The sequence below is a fragment of the Mustela erminea genome, chromosome 7, assembly GCF_009829155.1.
Source record: "Mustela erminea isolate mMusErm1 chromosome 7, mMusErm1.Pri, whole genome shotgun sequence".
In the NCBI taxonomy this organism is placed as follows: Eukaryota; Metazoa; Chordata; class Mammalia; order Carnivora; family Mustelidae; genus Mustela; species Mustela erminea.
In genome coordinates this window covers 51484695-51500801 of record NC_045620.1, presented here as the reverse complement: position 1 = coordinate 51500801, position 16107 = coordinate 51484695, and the positions used below count along the sequence as shown (strand labels likewise).

Here is a 16107-nt window from a genome sequence, read left to right as displayed (position 1 = left end):
TTAAACCTAGAAGTTAAAACAATTTTAATAGAAAAGAGTTTTTGTAAATACAGTGACTCTTCATAGTACTTTTCATAGTTTGTTCTCATAAACCGAATGACCATAACTTACATATATTTTGGATAAAACTACAGTTTTTCTTCTTTACATATATAATACAATTTCCAGTGTGATTACATTTCATTGAGGACAAGATTGCATTCACAATAAATACTATCATCCCTGAGTCCACAGACATAAAATAGGCACTCCCCAAACATCTTCCTGTGGTGGAGAAGGGTGGACGGTCACAGTGAATAGTCCTTCTAGAATGTCTGTATAGACCCAGATTGAGAATGCTAATGATCTAAACCCAAAGCAGTAGTAGTGAAAGGGTGAAAGTGTCCAGAGCACTTATTTTTCATTTTATTCTCTGCAGCCAAGGTCAAAAGTACAACACTGAAATTAATTTTACCATTTTCTTTTAGTCTTTCTTCGCTGAAAGCTGGCATAATCTGTTTCACCCACTGGTAGCAAAACTGGGAATTTTACCTACAGAAATTACCCAGGACCACTAATAAAAATGTAGTTTTTTCCAGCATGTCTATTTTCTGAGCATCTGGCACAACAGACATTTTTAAATGTGTGTGAGGTGAACATGAAAGAATCAGAAACCTGCTATGCCCGGTGCACAGCCAATGAACCGTAGAAAGTTATGGCACTATGGTGGCTTAATTTTAAAAGATGTTCTTTCAAAATGAATTCCAGGAAAACAAGCAGTCTTCTTCACACAGAGAGAGAAGCTGAAGCAATCTTACTGATGAGTCTGTTGAGAGCTCTAACTTTTTCTTCCAAAATGTGGTTTCTCTTCTGAGCACCTTGTAGCTTCTCTTCGGTGACCTGAAGTGCCTTCATCAGGTGAGCATTTTCCACATAGAGCTCCTTGAGCAGCAAATCAGACTTTGTGTTCTTTTCGAACTAGAGAGGAAAGAGAACCATACTTTTCTGTGACTCTCATGCAGAAATGCTGCATCACAACTTGGCCTTCCCCACCACCACACGTTTAGACCACAGATTAGGGGCTCTTAAGCATTTGAGACAAACAGTGAGTGGAATGACAATTTTTGTTACCTTGGAGTGAAAGAGGAAATTGAGAATCTGATGAATTATGTGATAGAGAAAATTGAAGTCAATTTTGTGATAGTAGATTTTACCATGAAATGAAGATGTAAAAGGACCACAATCACTAAACTCAAAAAGGACAATCCAGCATAACATAAAACATGTCATTCTGGTTCATCTCAGTGTGCTCGCAGACCCACCACCTTACCCAGGGTGTACCCCAGCACTGCGTCCACCCTCAAAGCCCTGGGTGTGTAGGCTGGTCACCACACACCATAGCCACAGCAATGGGGACCCAAGGCCACTCTAGTTATAAAGGTTCGTGTGGCCTGGTCTTGGGCTTTGGAAGTCAAAACTGCATTCATTCATTCAACAAGTAGTGCCAGTGCCTCGCAACAGCCCTGCTCTCAGGAGCACATATTCTGAGGGAAGCAGACAGACCAGAAAGAAATATGTGGTGTGGAGGCACGACAAGTGCTAAGGAAAAACTGTGTAACCAAACCCAAGTCTGCCTGCCTGATATGGAGCAAAGATAAACAGAGCATGTAGTGCATGGCAAGGAAAAGAGAGAGAGCCAAACAAGGAGGAGGAGACAGAGACAGGAGGGCAAGACTGAAATCTGTTTCCCCCAAGGAAAAGAGTCAGAGATGTTTACAGGCAAAAAAAAAAAAAAAAGGTCTGGGTGAAAAGTTACAGTTGTACTTAATAGTCCTAGTTAACACTCTGGTTACTGGTTTCACTGGGAGGGGACAGACAACTGAGGAGGGTGTTCCTACTTTTGTTGGGGTGAACAGGGAAGGCTTCTCTGTTGATGTGAACAGAGATCTGAATAAGGCAGGGAAAGGAGCATTGAGACTGTCTGGGTGTGAACACTCCAGGCAAAGGGAGGAGCAGGTGCAAAGGCCCAGAGGCTGGCCAAGCTAGGGGGGTTAGTAGGGATGGCCAGAGGCTGTGGCTGGGGGGCAGGGTAGTAGGAGGCTCACTGAGAGGAGGTTAGAGCTGCCACACTGACTAGGCAGGCACTGAGAGGAGGGGACTAGATCCCACAGAGACTTGGAGGCCCCATAGGAATTCTGCCTTGTACTCTGAGGAGGGGGCCAGCACTTTACACACTGGGAAAGCGCTGCTGCCACTCCTGCGCCAAGAATAGAGCACAAGAGGACACAAGGACATTGCAGGGCTCAGGATGAAGGTGGGAGTCATGTCTGGTGAGGCAAGAAGAGGCTGGATTCTGCATCCCTTCCAAAGGCTGAACTGATGGGCTCAGTGGGGACACAGTGGGGGCCTCCATCACAACCCCCAGACTTGGGACCTGAGCCAGCGGTATGGGAGAAAAAAAGGGGGAACAGGTGCGAGTATGCGGACAATCCTTTGCAGGTTCTTCAGTAAAGAGGAGCAGAGGCAGGGCCAAGGCTCCCTAAGCTTTGGGTTGGGAGAGGCAGTGCAGGTCCCTGAGAAGGGAAGGGCTGGGCACTGTGGCACAGGCATAGACACAGGTGGCTGGTTCGTGGGGCCAGAGCACAGGCTAGTTCTGGGCGGGGGTCGGGGAGTGGTGCAGGGTTGCCGATGGGACCTCACAGGGGCAGGGGTGCAGGAGCAACAGGATTTCACCAGGATTGAGGATTTGCCAGATCAGAGGAAACAAACTGAGGGTGCCTACAAGAGAAAGACTGTCGGGTGGTGGGGGTCACTGAGAGTCTGTGACACTTGGCCAGGGACACAGCTAGGGAGTCAGAGAATGGCAGAGAAGAAACTGCAAAGCCAGGAAGATGGTCATGGAGGGGAATGTGACCCCCTGGGACCTTCTACCTCCCAGGGAACAAGAGGTGACACAAATATTTCATCCTGTTTAGGCTTAGTTCAGGAGCTCTCTAAACATACTTGATTACTGTAATAAAAATATTTCTACAGATTCTCACAATTTCTTCTAGCTCTCAATAGAACTCTTCTAAGAGTAGCTGGTGTTTGGTTAAGACTTTTCCCTGTGTCTCCTGTTTCTTGCACCCTCTGTGCTGGCTGCTTGGCTCCCAGTTCTTACCAGTGGACCTTGTCGGCTGAATTGGACTGTAAAGCTTTCATCGAGCACAACAGCTCTGGCCTTCTTTTTTTGGTCTTTGCTCCCTATAGCAACCCGAAATTTTCCTTTCTCCCACAGAGTGATTTATTTTAAAATATATAGTTCATATCATACTCTTGCTTAAAATCTTCTGATGGCTTCTAACTGCAACTAAAATAAAAGCAAACTCCTGACCTTGAGAGAGTCCTGCCTACCCATCAGCTACAACAACCTCCTTGGTGGCCTGCTGACATACTACGCTTGGTTCCATCTAAGGACATTTGCCTACACTGCACCTCTGCCTGGATGCCCTCCTCGTCGGGGTTCTGGCATGTCCCCCAGAACACATGGAGACATGTGGTTGCATTTTTATGGCTGTCCCACTGACTGGAGGTGCTACAGGCAGTCAGCCCTACACTGCATGGGAAAGTCTGGCCCAATGAGCACTTATCCCTTCCAAAAAGCCAACCTGGCCTCAGCTTGGGGGGCACAGGCAGACCCTCCATGCTGTCACTGGGTGTCTGCTCCTACCACGTCTGAAAATAGTGGTCCCCAACCATCTCCACCACTTCCCATCCACCACCATCTCTTCTTCAGAGCGAGCATTTCTCACTACCTGAGGCCATTTCTCTTATTATTGTCTGTCTCTACCTCCAGAATGTAAGGCCCATGAGGGCCCATCTCAGGGTCTTCTCAGAACAATAAATGCTGGGATACATGACAGGTGCTTGGTAAATATCTGGCCAATGACTGTACAAATGAACAAATGAATGTCCTTTCTGAGATTATATAAACACCCCTCAAACGTACCTTAAAACAATTCTCAAAACAATGTACAAATATAATTTATAAATATATATTTAACAAAATCAGTTTTTCTATTGATTGCTTTTAACTGTTCATCTTCCGAAAAAATCTGTATGTTCAGATTCTTAAAGTTTAGATGGAGTCCCAGGTTCAGTGGTTCTAAACAAACTTGGGGCTCTCTCTGCATTCTATGAGGATGGTCTCACCCTGGAATAGCTACTTAAATACCCACAGAAGGAAAAAGTTCAGAAAGTACATGTGGTAATAACAGATGCCCATCACTGACCTGTTCTTTCAGCTCAGCCACTTTTTCTTGTAGGAGTATTTCCACATTCTTCAGAACCATTCCCATCTCTTCTACCTGCTCTTCCGTGTCTTTAAGCTCTTTTTCATGTTCTTCCTGCCATAAAAGGTTACAGACCAACAGTTTACATTTCAAAAAGAATCATATCAGGCTTAGTTACTTTAGAATGGAAATTAGCTAAAACCTACAAATCTGGGAGTGGCTGGAGATAACCTTTCATCTGCACAGAGAAACGTTTATGAATGTTCTGCCACAAGCCAAGAGCTGACACCTCTCTTTGTAGTTCACAGAGAATTAGTGGACTGCTTTCCTAAGAATTTATCATAAATGACTCCAATGTATTTCCCCAAATGTGTTACTGAGTATTTCTAAACGGCTTTTTTTTTAAGATTTTATTTTATTTATTTGACAGACAGAGATCACAAGTAGGCAGAGACACAGGCAGAGAGGAGGCAGAGAGGAGGAAGCAGGCCCCCTGCCGAGCAGAGAGCCTGATGCGGGGCTCGATCCCAGGACCTGAGCTGAAGGCAGAGGATTAATCCACTGAGCCACCCAGGCGCCCCAGAAACAACTTCTGATTATACTTCTTTGCTTTGTCAATATTCTATCATAGCTGAGCTTATCTTCTGCTTAACATTTTTGTACATGGCTGGAAGGCTGGAAGATTATTCTTCTACAGAATTTATGCTTCACAAACATCAACTCTTACCCGCCTTTAGAGTCTTGCTCCAATTTCCTCTTCATGGAGATCCCCTCACCCCTGATCTCAGGCTCCTACCTGCACACCGCCCCCCCCCCCCCCGCCCAGTGTTTGCTCATGAATATTTCAGGAGGGAGTTTTCTCAGACTTTTAAACACCGACTCAGAGTGCACACAGGGCAAACTATTCAAGCATGTCAGATGTGCCAACTCGAGGATGCCGCACACTAATGCTCTGACATGGGGACCCACTGGCATCTGTTGTTTACAGACAAAGAAACTGAAGCAAAGACAGGGTAAGTAGCTGCCCAAGCTCACTCAGCTGGGAGGTAGTGGAGCCTGCATCCTGACCTCTGCAGCCAGTGTCCTGCTCCCCTTTAAGGGAGCAGCTCTGTTTCTATCTAGGTCTCTAGATGCCTAGTGTGGTGCCTGGTACACAGCCAGGGTCCCCAGATGTGTGTCACTCCTCATTGGCCTCCCATCCCACCACCCTTCTCCTGCTTCCCTCTCATCCTCCTTAAATATGCCACGTACACACCCACCTCAGGGCCTTGGCACATGTGGCTCCTGCTACCTCTCAAACACTCTTCCACAGTAAGTGGAAGGCTTGCTCCCTCAACATCTTCAGGTATTGGCTCATACAGTAACATGTTAGGAACACCTTCTCCAGCCCGCTGTTTAAAACTGCAAAGCGTCCCACTCCATAGCACTCATCAGTTCACCACCATCTGACATGTTGTCCTCATGACTCATGTTCTCGTTTGTCTCCACCCTACCTCACTAAGGCTCCAGAAGAGCACAGGCTTTTGCTGTGTGTGCTCATTTCTGTACCTCTGACACCTAGATCCACATGCATCCAGTATATAACTTCTATAGTCCTTGTGTGCCTGTGGGTAGCTTTTTTCATTCAGCAAAATGGTTTAAGATTTTTTTTTAATCAGATGCATCTTTTGGAAATTGGATGTGTTCGTGTAAAAATCTAGTTTCTGGCTTTCCTTTGAAATCAGGAGAACTCCCACAGGGCTCCACGGGTGGGACTGTTGCCCTCAGCTTCACTCATGCATCTGCATCACCACATTTTTGGCCCTGTCCACAGCTTGAGTGTGTGGTCATGTGGCCTATTACAGACGTGTGCAGCCCCCATGCAGGAGAGAACTTTTGGGTCAGCAGGCTCATCACTCCCTGAGTGGCTGTGTGCCACCCCTCTCTGGTGGACAAGAAAGTCCCACATTGTTCAGAGTGAAAAACTGGATCCTGTGGCTGCCGTACAAGCAGACCTCTAGGAGCTGGGATGGCAGTTTTCAGCCAAGTGACCAGTGATCCAACCTCACCACCACCGTCACCATCAGCAGGGCCTTGGGGCCCTTGTGCCCACTCACCCATTGTGTCTCCAGCCGCCTCCCCTTTTCCTTCTGGAGAAGGCACTCCTCACGGAACCGCCAAGCCACCTGCCGTTCCTCTTCTAGCAGCTGCTGCAGCTCAGCCACATGGTCCCGAGGCACCAGCCCCTGCATCTGCTCCTGCAGCCGATGAACCTCCTCGGAGTGTTGGGACTGGGCCAACCCCAACCCCAGGTTGGCTCTGTGCAGCTGCCATGGGATAAAGCCAAGACAGGGCTGGTGTGACTGCTGAGCACTACAGGGCCATTATCAGACACACAAGACTCCGAGGTTACAGAGAGCCTACAACTTGAAGGGCACACAAGACATCCGGCCTCCTTGGTCCCTGCATCTGCAACTAAATGCAGGGTTTACAAAGAACCCCCTCGTTTGAATTCTGACAGCCAAACTCCGGTTTGGCTCGAGCTTCCACACAGAGACAATCTAGAAGACTCAGGTCTGTATTCTCAAATTGGTGATAGTTAGCTTCCCACTGCATCCAAGGGAGAATTGTGCTATATTCTGTCTGGTTTAACCTTTAGTAGACTTCAGAGAGTCCATGTAACTATTGAAACCCACAGAGAGCTCACGCTTCTGAGACAGTCGAGGCCAAGGCCACAGAGGGCAGCAGAACCCGCACTGAAGCCTGAAAAGATCAGCAAGCACAAAACCACCCCAGCACCCAGCTCCCCAACCACAGAGGATGGCAAGATTTCACTGGAGTTGTGCAGGGCCATTATTATTGCACAGTGTGTAACGTGGCCAATCCTTTTATTAAACATCATTTAAATCACTCTGATTCTGGAGACTTCATCTAGAATACCCAGAATTTCCTTGGCACCCTAACTAGCCTTGTCAGCTCTCACACACTGGCAAGGCCCCACAGGTAGGAGAGGGAAGTGACTCTGTCAAGGGTCACATTCAGAGCAAGTCTGAGGTGGGGTCAGAGAAATGGGGAGGGTACTGGCTATGGCGACTCGAGGGCAAGAGTGAGGCTTCAGGCCACTGCATCTCCCTGCATCTCTGAGGGGCCGTCTTGGGGGACCATGTCATCACTGTAATGTGTGGCTGTTCTTTTTTTTTTTTTTTAAAGATTTTATTCATTTATTTGACAGAGAGAGAGATCACAAGTAGGCAGAGAGGCAGGCAAAGAAAGGAGGGGCGGGGAAGCAGGCTCCCTGCTGAGCAGAGAGTCTGATATGGGGCTTAATCCCAGGACCCTGAGATCATGACCTGAGCTGAAGGCAGAGGCTTAACCCACTGAGCCTCTCAGGCACCCCATGTGTGGCTGTTCTTAGGACAGGGGTCATCCTGGAGAAACACCCGCACCTCCCGCACAAAGTTTCCAGAATAGCTATTTTTGGAGAGTGCAATATAATGATTTAAAGATCAGGTGACCAAAATACATTTCTCAGAGATATCTGGTCTTCATCCACAGATCCTGAAAATGCTTCAGAGGCATAGAGTTGAAACAGGTGTCTTGTTATTAATGAAGATGATTTTTGGACCACACCTAGCAGCGGGGGCTGGCTGCCAGGAGGGCCAACCACAGGATTAAGGGTTGGAATTTTTAGTCCCACCCCCACCTCCCTGGAGAGAAGAGGGGCTGGAGGTTGAAACAGTCAATGGCCAATGAATGACTTTGTCAATCACAACTGTGTAATGAAGCCTCCAGAAAAACCCAGAAGGACAACCATATGATCTGCTTCTGGAGATCTTCCATGCTTGGGGAATCAGAACACTTCCATGTGCCACCAGGCTGGGCTCAAGCTCCATGAGGACAGATGTTTGGGACCTTGACCTTCCTTCCCTTGACCTATCTCTTCCTCTGGCTATCAGTTTGTTTCCTTATCATATCCTTCAATGAACTGGTAAGTGTTAAGTGTCTTCCCTGAGTTCCGTGAGCCACACTAGCAAATCAGTCAAACCTTGGGAGGAGGTGGTTGAAACCTCCAATCTGTAGCTGGCTGGTCAGAAGCACAGGTTACAGCCTGGTCCTGGGGATGGCCTCTGGAGGGGCTGCAGGGGCAGTCTTGTAGGACTAAACTTCACCTGTGGGGTCTGATGCTGTCTCCGGGCAGAGTGTCATAACAGAATTGGATTCTCAGATACCCTGCTGGTCTATGAACTGCCTGTTGTGTCTGGGGAGCCCCCTACACAGTGGTGGAATTGGGTCTGGGAACCCTGAGAGAGAGGGACAGAAAGGGGAGAACCAGTTCAAAAACACACCCCTACAAATGTAGCCTTCTCCTGACTTCCATGCTCTAGACAGTGATCTGGCCAGAAGCTGAGCACCAGACCAGGCCCTGCTGACACCATATCAGAGTGCCCATGCATCCCAAAGGTGCTCCTGCTCTCTAACAGCACTCCCCAACACCCTGATGCCGCTCCTTCTTTAAACACTTTGCCCCCATGCCCCTCGCTGCCACCCACTGCGGCCACCTCTCCACTCTGGACTCCAGTGCCAGGGATAAACTCCTGTGGGAAGGCCCCTTTCTGTCCCAGCGTGAGGTCTCTGTGTCTGTGGCCCTAGCCTGCAGCTGTCTGTGCAGGACGAGCAGCCCATAACACCTACCACCCCTATCCCCGCTGACTGCATCCTGAGCCTCTCATCTCCCTCCTGGTGGAAGTGAGGCTCTAGCTGGAGCCCAGACCAGCTCTGGAAACCTCACCTCCACTAATACATAACAAGGCCCCAGAGAGCACTGGGGCCTCCCACAGCCAGAAAATGAGGGTTGTTGTGTTCTGGGAGCTGAGGCACAGCAGTGAGCTGCCTCAGCCATCAGCTCTGCCCCTCTGAGCTCACAGGCTGCTCTTCCTGCCCCTTAGGGATGGGGGCTCTGTTCTCTTTGTCTTGAGAGGTGAGGAATGTGTCCTCGCCCATGGAGAGGTGGGCTCTGTGCCCTCCTTCTGAATCCAAGCTAGACCAACAGGATGTGGGGGGAGTAATGTTCTGGAATGCCATGGCACAGTCCTAAGGAGCCTGACATCTCTGACTGCTCCTCTAAGGGCCCCTGGTCGTCTCTCCTACCCAAGCTTCACTGCTGCTGCACTCAGAGAACCCCATGCCACCGAGAGGCTGGGTGTACTGGGTCCCCAGGCACCAGCCAAACCTGCACACCAGCCCTTCGAGCCAAGGGCTTGCAAACAGCTGATCCAGCCGTGCCTTCAGAGGATGCCTGTCCCAACCCCACTGGACTGCCGTGGCCCCCCTGACACAGCAAGTGACAACAGCCCAGGTGAGCCAGTGAGCCCATAGACCGTGAAGGAGAATGGTACACAGTGCTACAAGCTGCCAGGTTTGGGGGTGGCTTGATATGCTGCAAGTCAGAACCAAGCCAAGATGGGGATTCCCAGGGACATGTGGTGCGTGCAGCATTCTGCTCCCCCACCCTCACTCTGAGAGGCACAAAGTCCCTTGGCCAGACCCTTTAATGCCCTCCCCCGAGTTGCTCCCCTGCTTACACCTGTTCAAGCTGCCCTCTCTCCCTCTGGGCCTCCGCCTCAGAACCACCCACACAAGGGTGCCAGTCCTGACCCTGACTCCCTCCCACGTGGCTCCACACCCATCCTTACCACGCGCGGCCTGTCTCAAGACTCCTTACATAGCCTGTAGGCTCCCCTTACTTCCCTCATGGGAATTTTCACTGATGTGGTTTTGGGGGTCCTCTTCTAGATCACAAAGAAGGGGAAACCAGCTCATATAACAGAAGGACTGCCTAAGTAAGGTATCTTCTGCCTGTGACAATGGCTGATTCCTAGTCCCCAAGGGCTCAAACTGCTCAAGGCAACTTCTCAAGCTTCCTTTCAGACTTAAAGAAAGACAGAGAAGGGATCTTCTAAATGCTCAGAAGTACTTCTGGGGCAGTGCTTGTTTGCAGTGGGAAGGCTGAGAGCCCACAAGCCCCCAAAACACATCATAAGGCCTGGGTGGTGGTGGGGGTCCCTCAACCAAGTCCAACTATAGGGCCAGGAGGCAGCTGGGGAGCCCTAAAGAGGCTCAGTGAGGGAAGTATGCAGGTGCCACACTCAAGGGAGGACAGTCCTGGGCCTCAGGCCAGTGGGTTAGAGACCCCTCCCACATCATGCTGGAGAGGTTTCTCCCATGGCCCCTCTTTCCTTCCTGCAGTCCCCAGCCCTCTAAGCGCATCCCACATCTAAGTCCACACAGGATCCTCAGGGTACCTCCCGCAGTCACACACCCGCCATTCCCTCTCCTGCTCCCCCAGAAAGAACCAGCTCCCCCTCTCTTGTGTTCCTGGACCTCACACTGTCAGGGCACCCCAAGGCCCTTGCTTGGCCTGTCCTGCTCTCATTCACTTGTCCAAGACTACAAGCTCTCCACCTTCCTCTCTGTACCTTGAGAACCTGGTGTGCTGGATAAATGCTATAGCAGGAGAGGAGGCAGGAGGCAGGAGCTTGACACCCACACTGTGTGCAATTTCAGGGCTTCTGTGCACAAAAAAAGCCTGTGTGAGTATCGGATGGGGCACCTAGCTTGCTAACCACTGAGACTGCTCCGCCCTGTGTCCTTGGATCTGGTGCCAACTCCTCCACCTCAGAAGCTACCTGTCACTCTCCTTCACTCTTCTGATTTGCAGATGGCACACCCAATAGAACAGCCTACTGGCCTCCTTCCCTTGTGCATAAACAGCTGTGCCCATGGATTGCTCAACTGAGCCTGGACAAGGCCCAATTCAGTCCTGGGACTGTAAGCACCCAGCCAGCTGTGTAACCTCAGTCCAGCCTAATGACCTCTCTGGGCCAGACCAGTCCTGGCCAGGCTCTGTCAGTGCTAAACCGTGTTGACTTTCTTCCAGCTGAGACACAGCTACTGGCCATCATGCACACTCACCTGGTCTTGACTTTCTTCAAGAGTCTCTCTCAGCTGTGACTGTGACAGTCTCAGGCTCTGACATTCCTGATTCATGTGTTTGAGTTCAAGTTCAAGTTTTTGGATGTGCTCACCCTGTTTTTAAAAAATCAATTTCATAAATATAAGAAATATCTCAGCATTGATACATGTTTGATGCAGAAACTTCAGAAATGTACAGAAAAACAAAGATTACAAAATTTAAATCACTCATCATCCCAGAAGCCTGAGGACCACACCTGACATTGCTGTGACTTCAGCCCTTCCTCCAAATGTGCATTTCTAGCCATAAGACTAATATAGCATCGTGTATGCTATGCTTTCCTCAGTGTATCTTGGGCACTTCCCCATGACATGAAATATTATTTGAAACATAATTTTTAATGGCTGCACCAGAATTTACAGCCTCATTCAGTATTATTGATGATTCAAGCTGATTCCAATTGTTTTGCTATTAGAAATATCACAGCAATGAAAATACTTCCAGCTAAGTCTTTCCACAATGATCAAACTCCCATAAGCAGAATTATAAAGTCAGAGCATACCAGTATTCTTGATGTATGTTTTCCCCAAATGTCCTCCTGAAAGGTCTACCAATTTACTCTCCTAGCATCAGGATTTAATTCCTTTCTGTTTTTTCTAGATATTGAGGATTTGCAAAAGCTGCTAAGTCAACAAATTTTCCAGGGCGCTTACTCACTAAGTCTCTATCCTTACCTGAGGGGTGAGTCTACCTCCAGGCATTTTAAGGCTATTCCTGATGTTTTCAGATACTCACCTGCAGCTCCTCCCACTGCCCCACCTCCTCCAGTCTCTGTGTTAATAGCTGAATGGTGATGCAGTTCTCATTCTGGGCCTGGTGGGGAGAGGCCACCTCTCCCTGCTGAAGGACCTTCTCATTGAGCTGCGACACTTCATCCCTACATTTCTGACTCTGAAGCAAAATGGGTTAAAATGCAGATGACAAGGTTATTTTTTTTTAAACAGCAGTTCAATTCAGATCATTCCAGTGGTTCCCGACCAGGAACGACTTTGTTCCCTGAGGAACATCTGGCCATGTCTGGAGACACTGCTCGTTATCACGGTTGGGGAGGGGATAGCTCCGGTATGTCATGGGGGAGGTGCTCGGCACCCTCCAGTGCAGGACTGATCCAGCCCCATTTGGCCACAGGGCCATGGAGCAGAAAGCCTGCACCATGCCCCGGAGGCAGTGAAACACACCTGGATCATGAGAGGTGGTTACATCATGAACACACAAACCATTGCTCTCAAGACTTTCATATTTTTCACATTTCTTTCATGGTTATTTCCAATTATTATTTTAAGCAATTTGACAGAAAACACCCAACTGAAATATATGAAGCTCCTCAGCGTCTCCTCTGATCTTTGTCATTAAACACATAAACACAGCTTTCAGCAGGGTGCAGGCAGTGATTAAATTGTATATTCTGCTTTTGCTCAGGATCCCCTGGCCAGCAGCCAGTGGATGCACAACAGGCGCCCGCCAGGAGACAAGCAAGGGCATGGTGCACGCAAACAGCAGCTACAACACTGCCCCTACGACCACCCCCCGCTGTGGAAATACCCATTACTTTGAACTATTTGTTATGAGTGTCTTCATAGACACTGCACGACTGCTAATCTGCTTTTTCCCACAGCATCAGTTCTTGAGGCCATCGAGGCCGAGCGCCTACAGCCCCAGGTGTGGGCAGAGCAGCGTCCCTGGTACCACTTTCCAGTGCTGCTGGCAAAGCATGGGCACCACTCCCCCGATGGAGGCGCCAGCAACCTCTTACTATTATGTGTCTGAGGATCTGAGGATCTGAGGAGCAGGGGAGGGAACCCTGAAGTTGTTGCAACTTGGATCATTCATGCTTAGTGAGTCTACCCATTTTTCTAGTGACCACTGCTCCCTCTCTTCTCTGTACAGAGATTGTCACCTCGTCCTGTCCTTAAAATCTCAGAACTGAGGGCAAAGAGGTGTTTTCAACACATCATAAGCTCACGGGCATTATGTCTGGTATGGAGCTCTGTTGTGTTTACTACATTTCATCATGAAAATTGTTTTTCAGTATTGATACACATTCATCTTGTTCTGAGGACAGCCTTGATTTCATTAACAGCCAGAAATGGAATCTGCCTTCAGTTAATTTTCTTCTGCTTACCTTTAATATTTAGTCTTTGTTTGGAAATAATTTCAAATTTCTACAACAGGGCCAGGGCTATGACAGAGAACATCTATGCACCCTTCAGCCAGGCTCACCGGCTGGCAGCATTCCTCATGTACTTTTGCGGTGGACACGCTCTGCCGGTACATGTATGCTCATGTGTAACCACACACACACACACACACACACACACACACACACACACACACGAGGCCCTGCATACATGTTTCCTAAGGAAGTGAGTATGTTCTCACATGGCTATCATGCAGGTCTGGCTCAGGACATGAATCATACCACCCACCTCCCAGGTTTGTCAACTGGCCCAATTACACCCCTTCCTCCCCTCAGGCAGTGCCTTTATTAGGCAGGCTGATTTAGATTCCTTGAATCTGGGGAAGTTCTGTGGCCTTTGTCTTGTATGACACTGAAAATTTTGACAGATACAGTCCCTCCCCGCCTCGCCCCTTTAACACTTCCTCACTTGGGGTCTGCCAGATGCTCCCGTGACTAGGTTGAGGTGTTTGCCCTGCAGGGCATCCTACTGGGAGCGCAGAGTGCCCTCTCTCTCTCAGTGTCTGTATTCATCACCTCATTTCTAAGTTGCACTCATCTGGGTTTTATTGCAGAAGACAAAATGAGATGCTAGCAGTCATCTCCTGGTCACATTTTAAAACAAATGGATGTCTATGCTACATGGGCTTACTATGAACTCAGTCAGGCCTTTAGGCCTAGTTTCCAGTTTATAGGCAGTATAAGGAACAGAGGAGCAGACTGAACGACACTATCAGATCCAGAATGCGGGATGGCCTACAAGACAACTGCCAGGTCTCTTCAAAGAGACAGACTTGAAGGACCAAAACAGGTGTGCCAAGTTAAAAAGACTAAACACATCAAGGCAGGCTGGCCATATTTTCCAAAGACAGCCTCAAAGACAGCCTCAACAGCCTCTCCCACCCCACATCCCCTTCTGCACAGTGACCTGGACACCCCCCACCCAGAGGAGATTGTGTCCCTCCCTGTGCCTTGCAGCATCTGGGTGAGGGTGTTATGGAATGATTTCTGAGGTCAGAAGCCTTGTCGCCTGCCATGTGGTCTTCCTGGTGCCCCCTTGTGACACTCCCTCCAGGAGCCGAGTCCCACAGAGAAGCCCGCACATGATTCCAGCCCTGGCCTCTGGGTCACCCCAGCTGTCCAGTCTTTCCAGCCCCCATGATGCAGAGCAGAAGAGGGCCATCTGTCCTGCACCCTGTCTGAAGCCCTGACCCACAGGTTCTGTGAACGCGATCAGGCAGCTGTTTTCTGCCCCCAGAATGGCACTGATGGTTCAGTGAATCATCCTTAATTGTATGGTGTTCCAAAAAATTTACCATAGAAGATATTTTTGAATAATTAGAGAAATGTAAATATGGTTGGAATATTGGATGGTGTTAGATAATTACAATTAGGTTTCTTAGGTGTTACAGTAATACTGTGGTTAGGCAGAAGTTGCCTTAGAAGCAGGGTCTCACTCTCTTCCTTTCAAATGGCTTGAAAACACACCCACACATACACACCATACAGAGAGATACAAAGATGGGTATAAACAAAGAACTAAACTACTTATGGTATTGTTAACAACTGTCAAATTAAGGTTGTAGTATGGGGCTGATCAGTCAGTGTATATTATGTCAACTGTTCTGTGTGTTTAACGTTTTTTATTCTAAAAAGCTGAGGGAAGAAAACAAATGGATACCTAGAATCCAGTTACAAGTGTGTCCTAGAAATAGGCTCAAAAGGGGACGGGAGGCCCAGGAAAGCCCCAGATGGGTCCTTTCACAGGAAGTTGGTCACAGGCAAATGCAGCTGAACTTTTCATCTTAACTCAACCCAGGAATTACCCTCCTGATAGACAAGGCCTAAGCAAGGCTACTACACCCTCACCATGGACACAGACACCCAGAGCTGGGAGCCCAGACAAGCCATCTGCTCATCAGTGGTCTGACACAGCAGAACCACTCAGACCAAAGCAGAACCACTTAGTGACCACAGGCAGAGGGCAGAGGGCAGAGGCAGCACTGGGAGAGAAGAGCCTTGGGACTGACCTCAGGGATGGCACAGATTCAAGAAGCCACACATGGCAACTACCCCACACCTCCACCCCGAGAACTAACGAGTAAGTTCAGCAAGGTGGCGGAACTTGCTAACCCATTGTATTTCTATGTCCTGACAGTGAACACACAGAAACCCAAATTAAAAACATAATACTAGTTCTGGTCTCTGGTCTCATGTGAAAAGAGCTCCATCTCCCCAATAAGAAAAAGGCTGCTTAAATTGAAATCAACAACTCCTCTTCAAAACTTTAGAGAATTGTTATCATAGGGCAAACCAACGCCCTGAAAACTGGAGAGACAGGCTAAGGGTTCCCAGTTTACCAGGAGCAGAGGTTGGAACCTGAAACAGGAAGGGAAGTGGGTGCTGTAAGGACGATTGCTAGAGGCTGCGCCTGGCAGGCTTGAGAGTAAAAAAGTCACGGTCTCAGGGGAACCCCCAACTTCCCTGAGATGTCTCAGGTTCTTTCCCTTAACATTAGAGAAATTCCTCTCAGGCTTCTAGCAAGTAGGGGTAAAGTAATTGCTATGGACTGAACTATGCCCCTCCAAATTCCTATGCTAAAGCCCTCAATTCCCAATGTGACTGGAGATGAGGCTTTCAGGAGGTAATTAAGGTGAAATGAGCTTATA

At 48.6% G+C, this 16107-nt stretch overlaps 1 protein-coding gene across 5 annotated transcripts in view; it reads right to left on the bottom strand.

Annotated features, from left to right (window-relative positions):
- Window positions 1-16107, bottom strand: part of NINL (ninein like) — a 157209-nt gene continuing 141102 nt past the window's right edge. For all 5 annotated transcript variants that reach the window (XM_032351599.1, XM_032351598.1, XM_032351600.1 and 2 more), the window contains 5 exons: window positions 11998-12153; window positions 11202-11315; window positions 6347-6556; window positions 4251-4364; window positions 1-957 (listed from right to left, as the gene is read on the bottom strand). In XM_032351599.1, the coding sequence (XP_032207490.1) occupies window positions 766-957; window positions 4251-4364; window positions 6347-6556; window positions 11202-11315; window positions 11998-12153 (786 nt within the window). In that variant the 3' untranslated portion in view covers window positions 1-765. The remainder of the gene's footprint in view (window positions 958-4250; window positions 4365-6346; window positions 6557-11201; window positions 11316-11997; window positions 12154-16107) is intronic.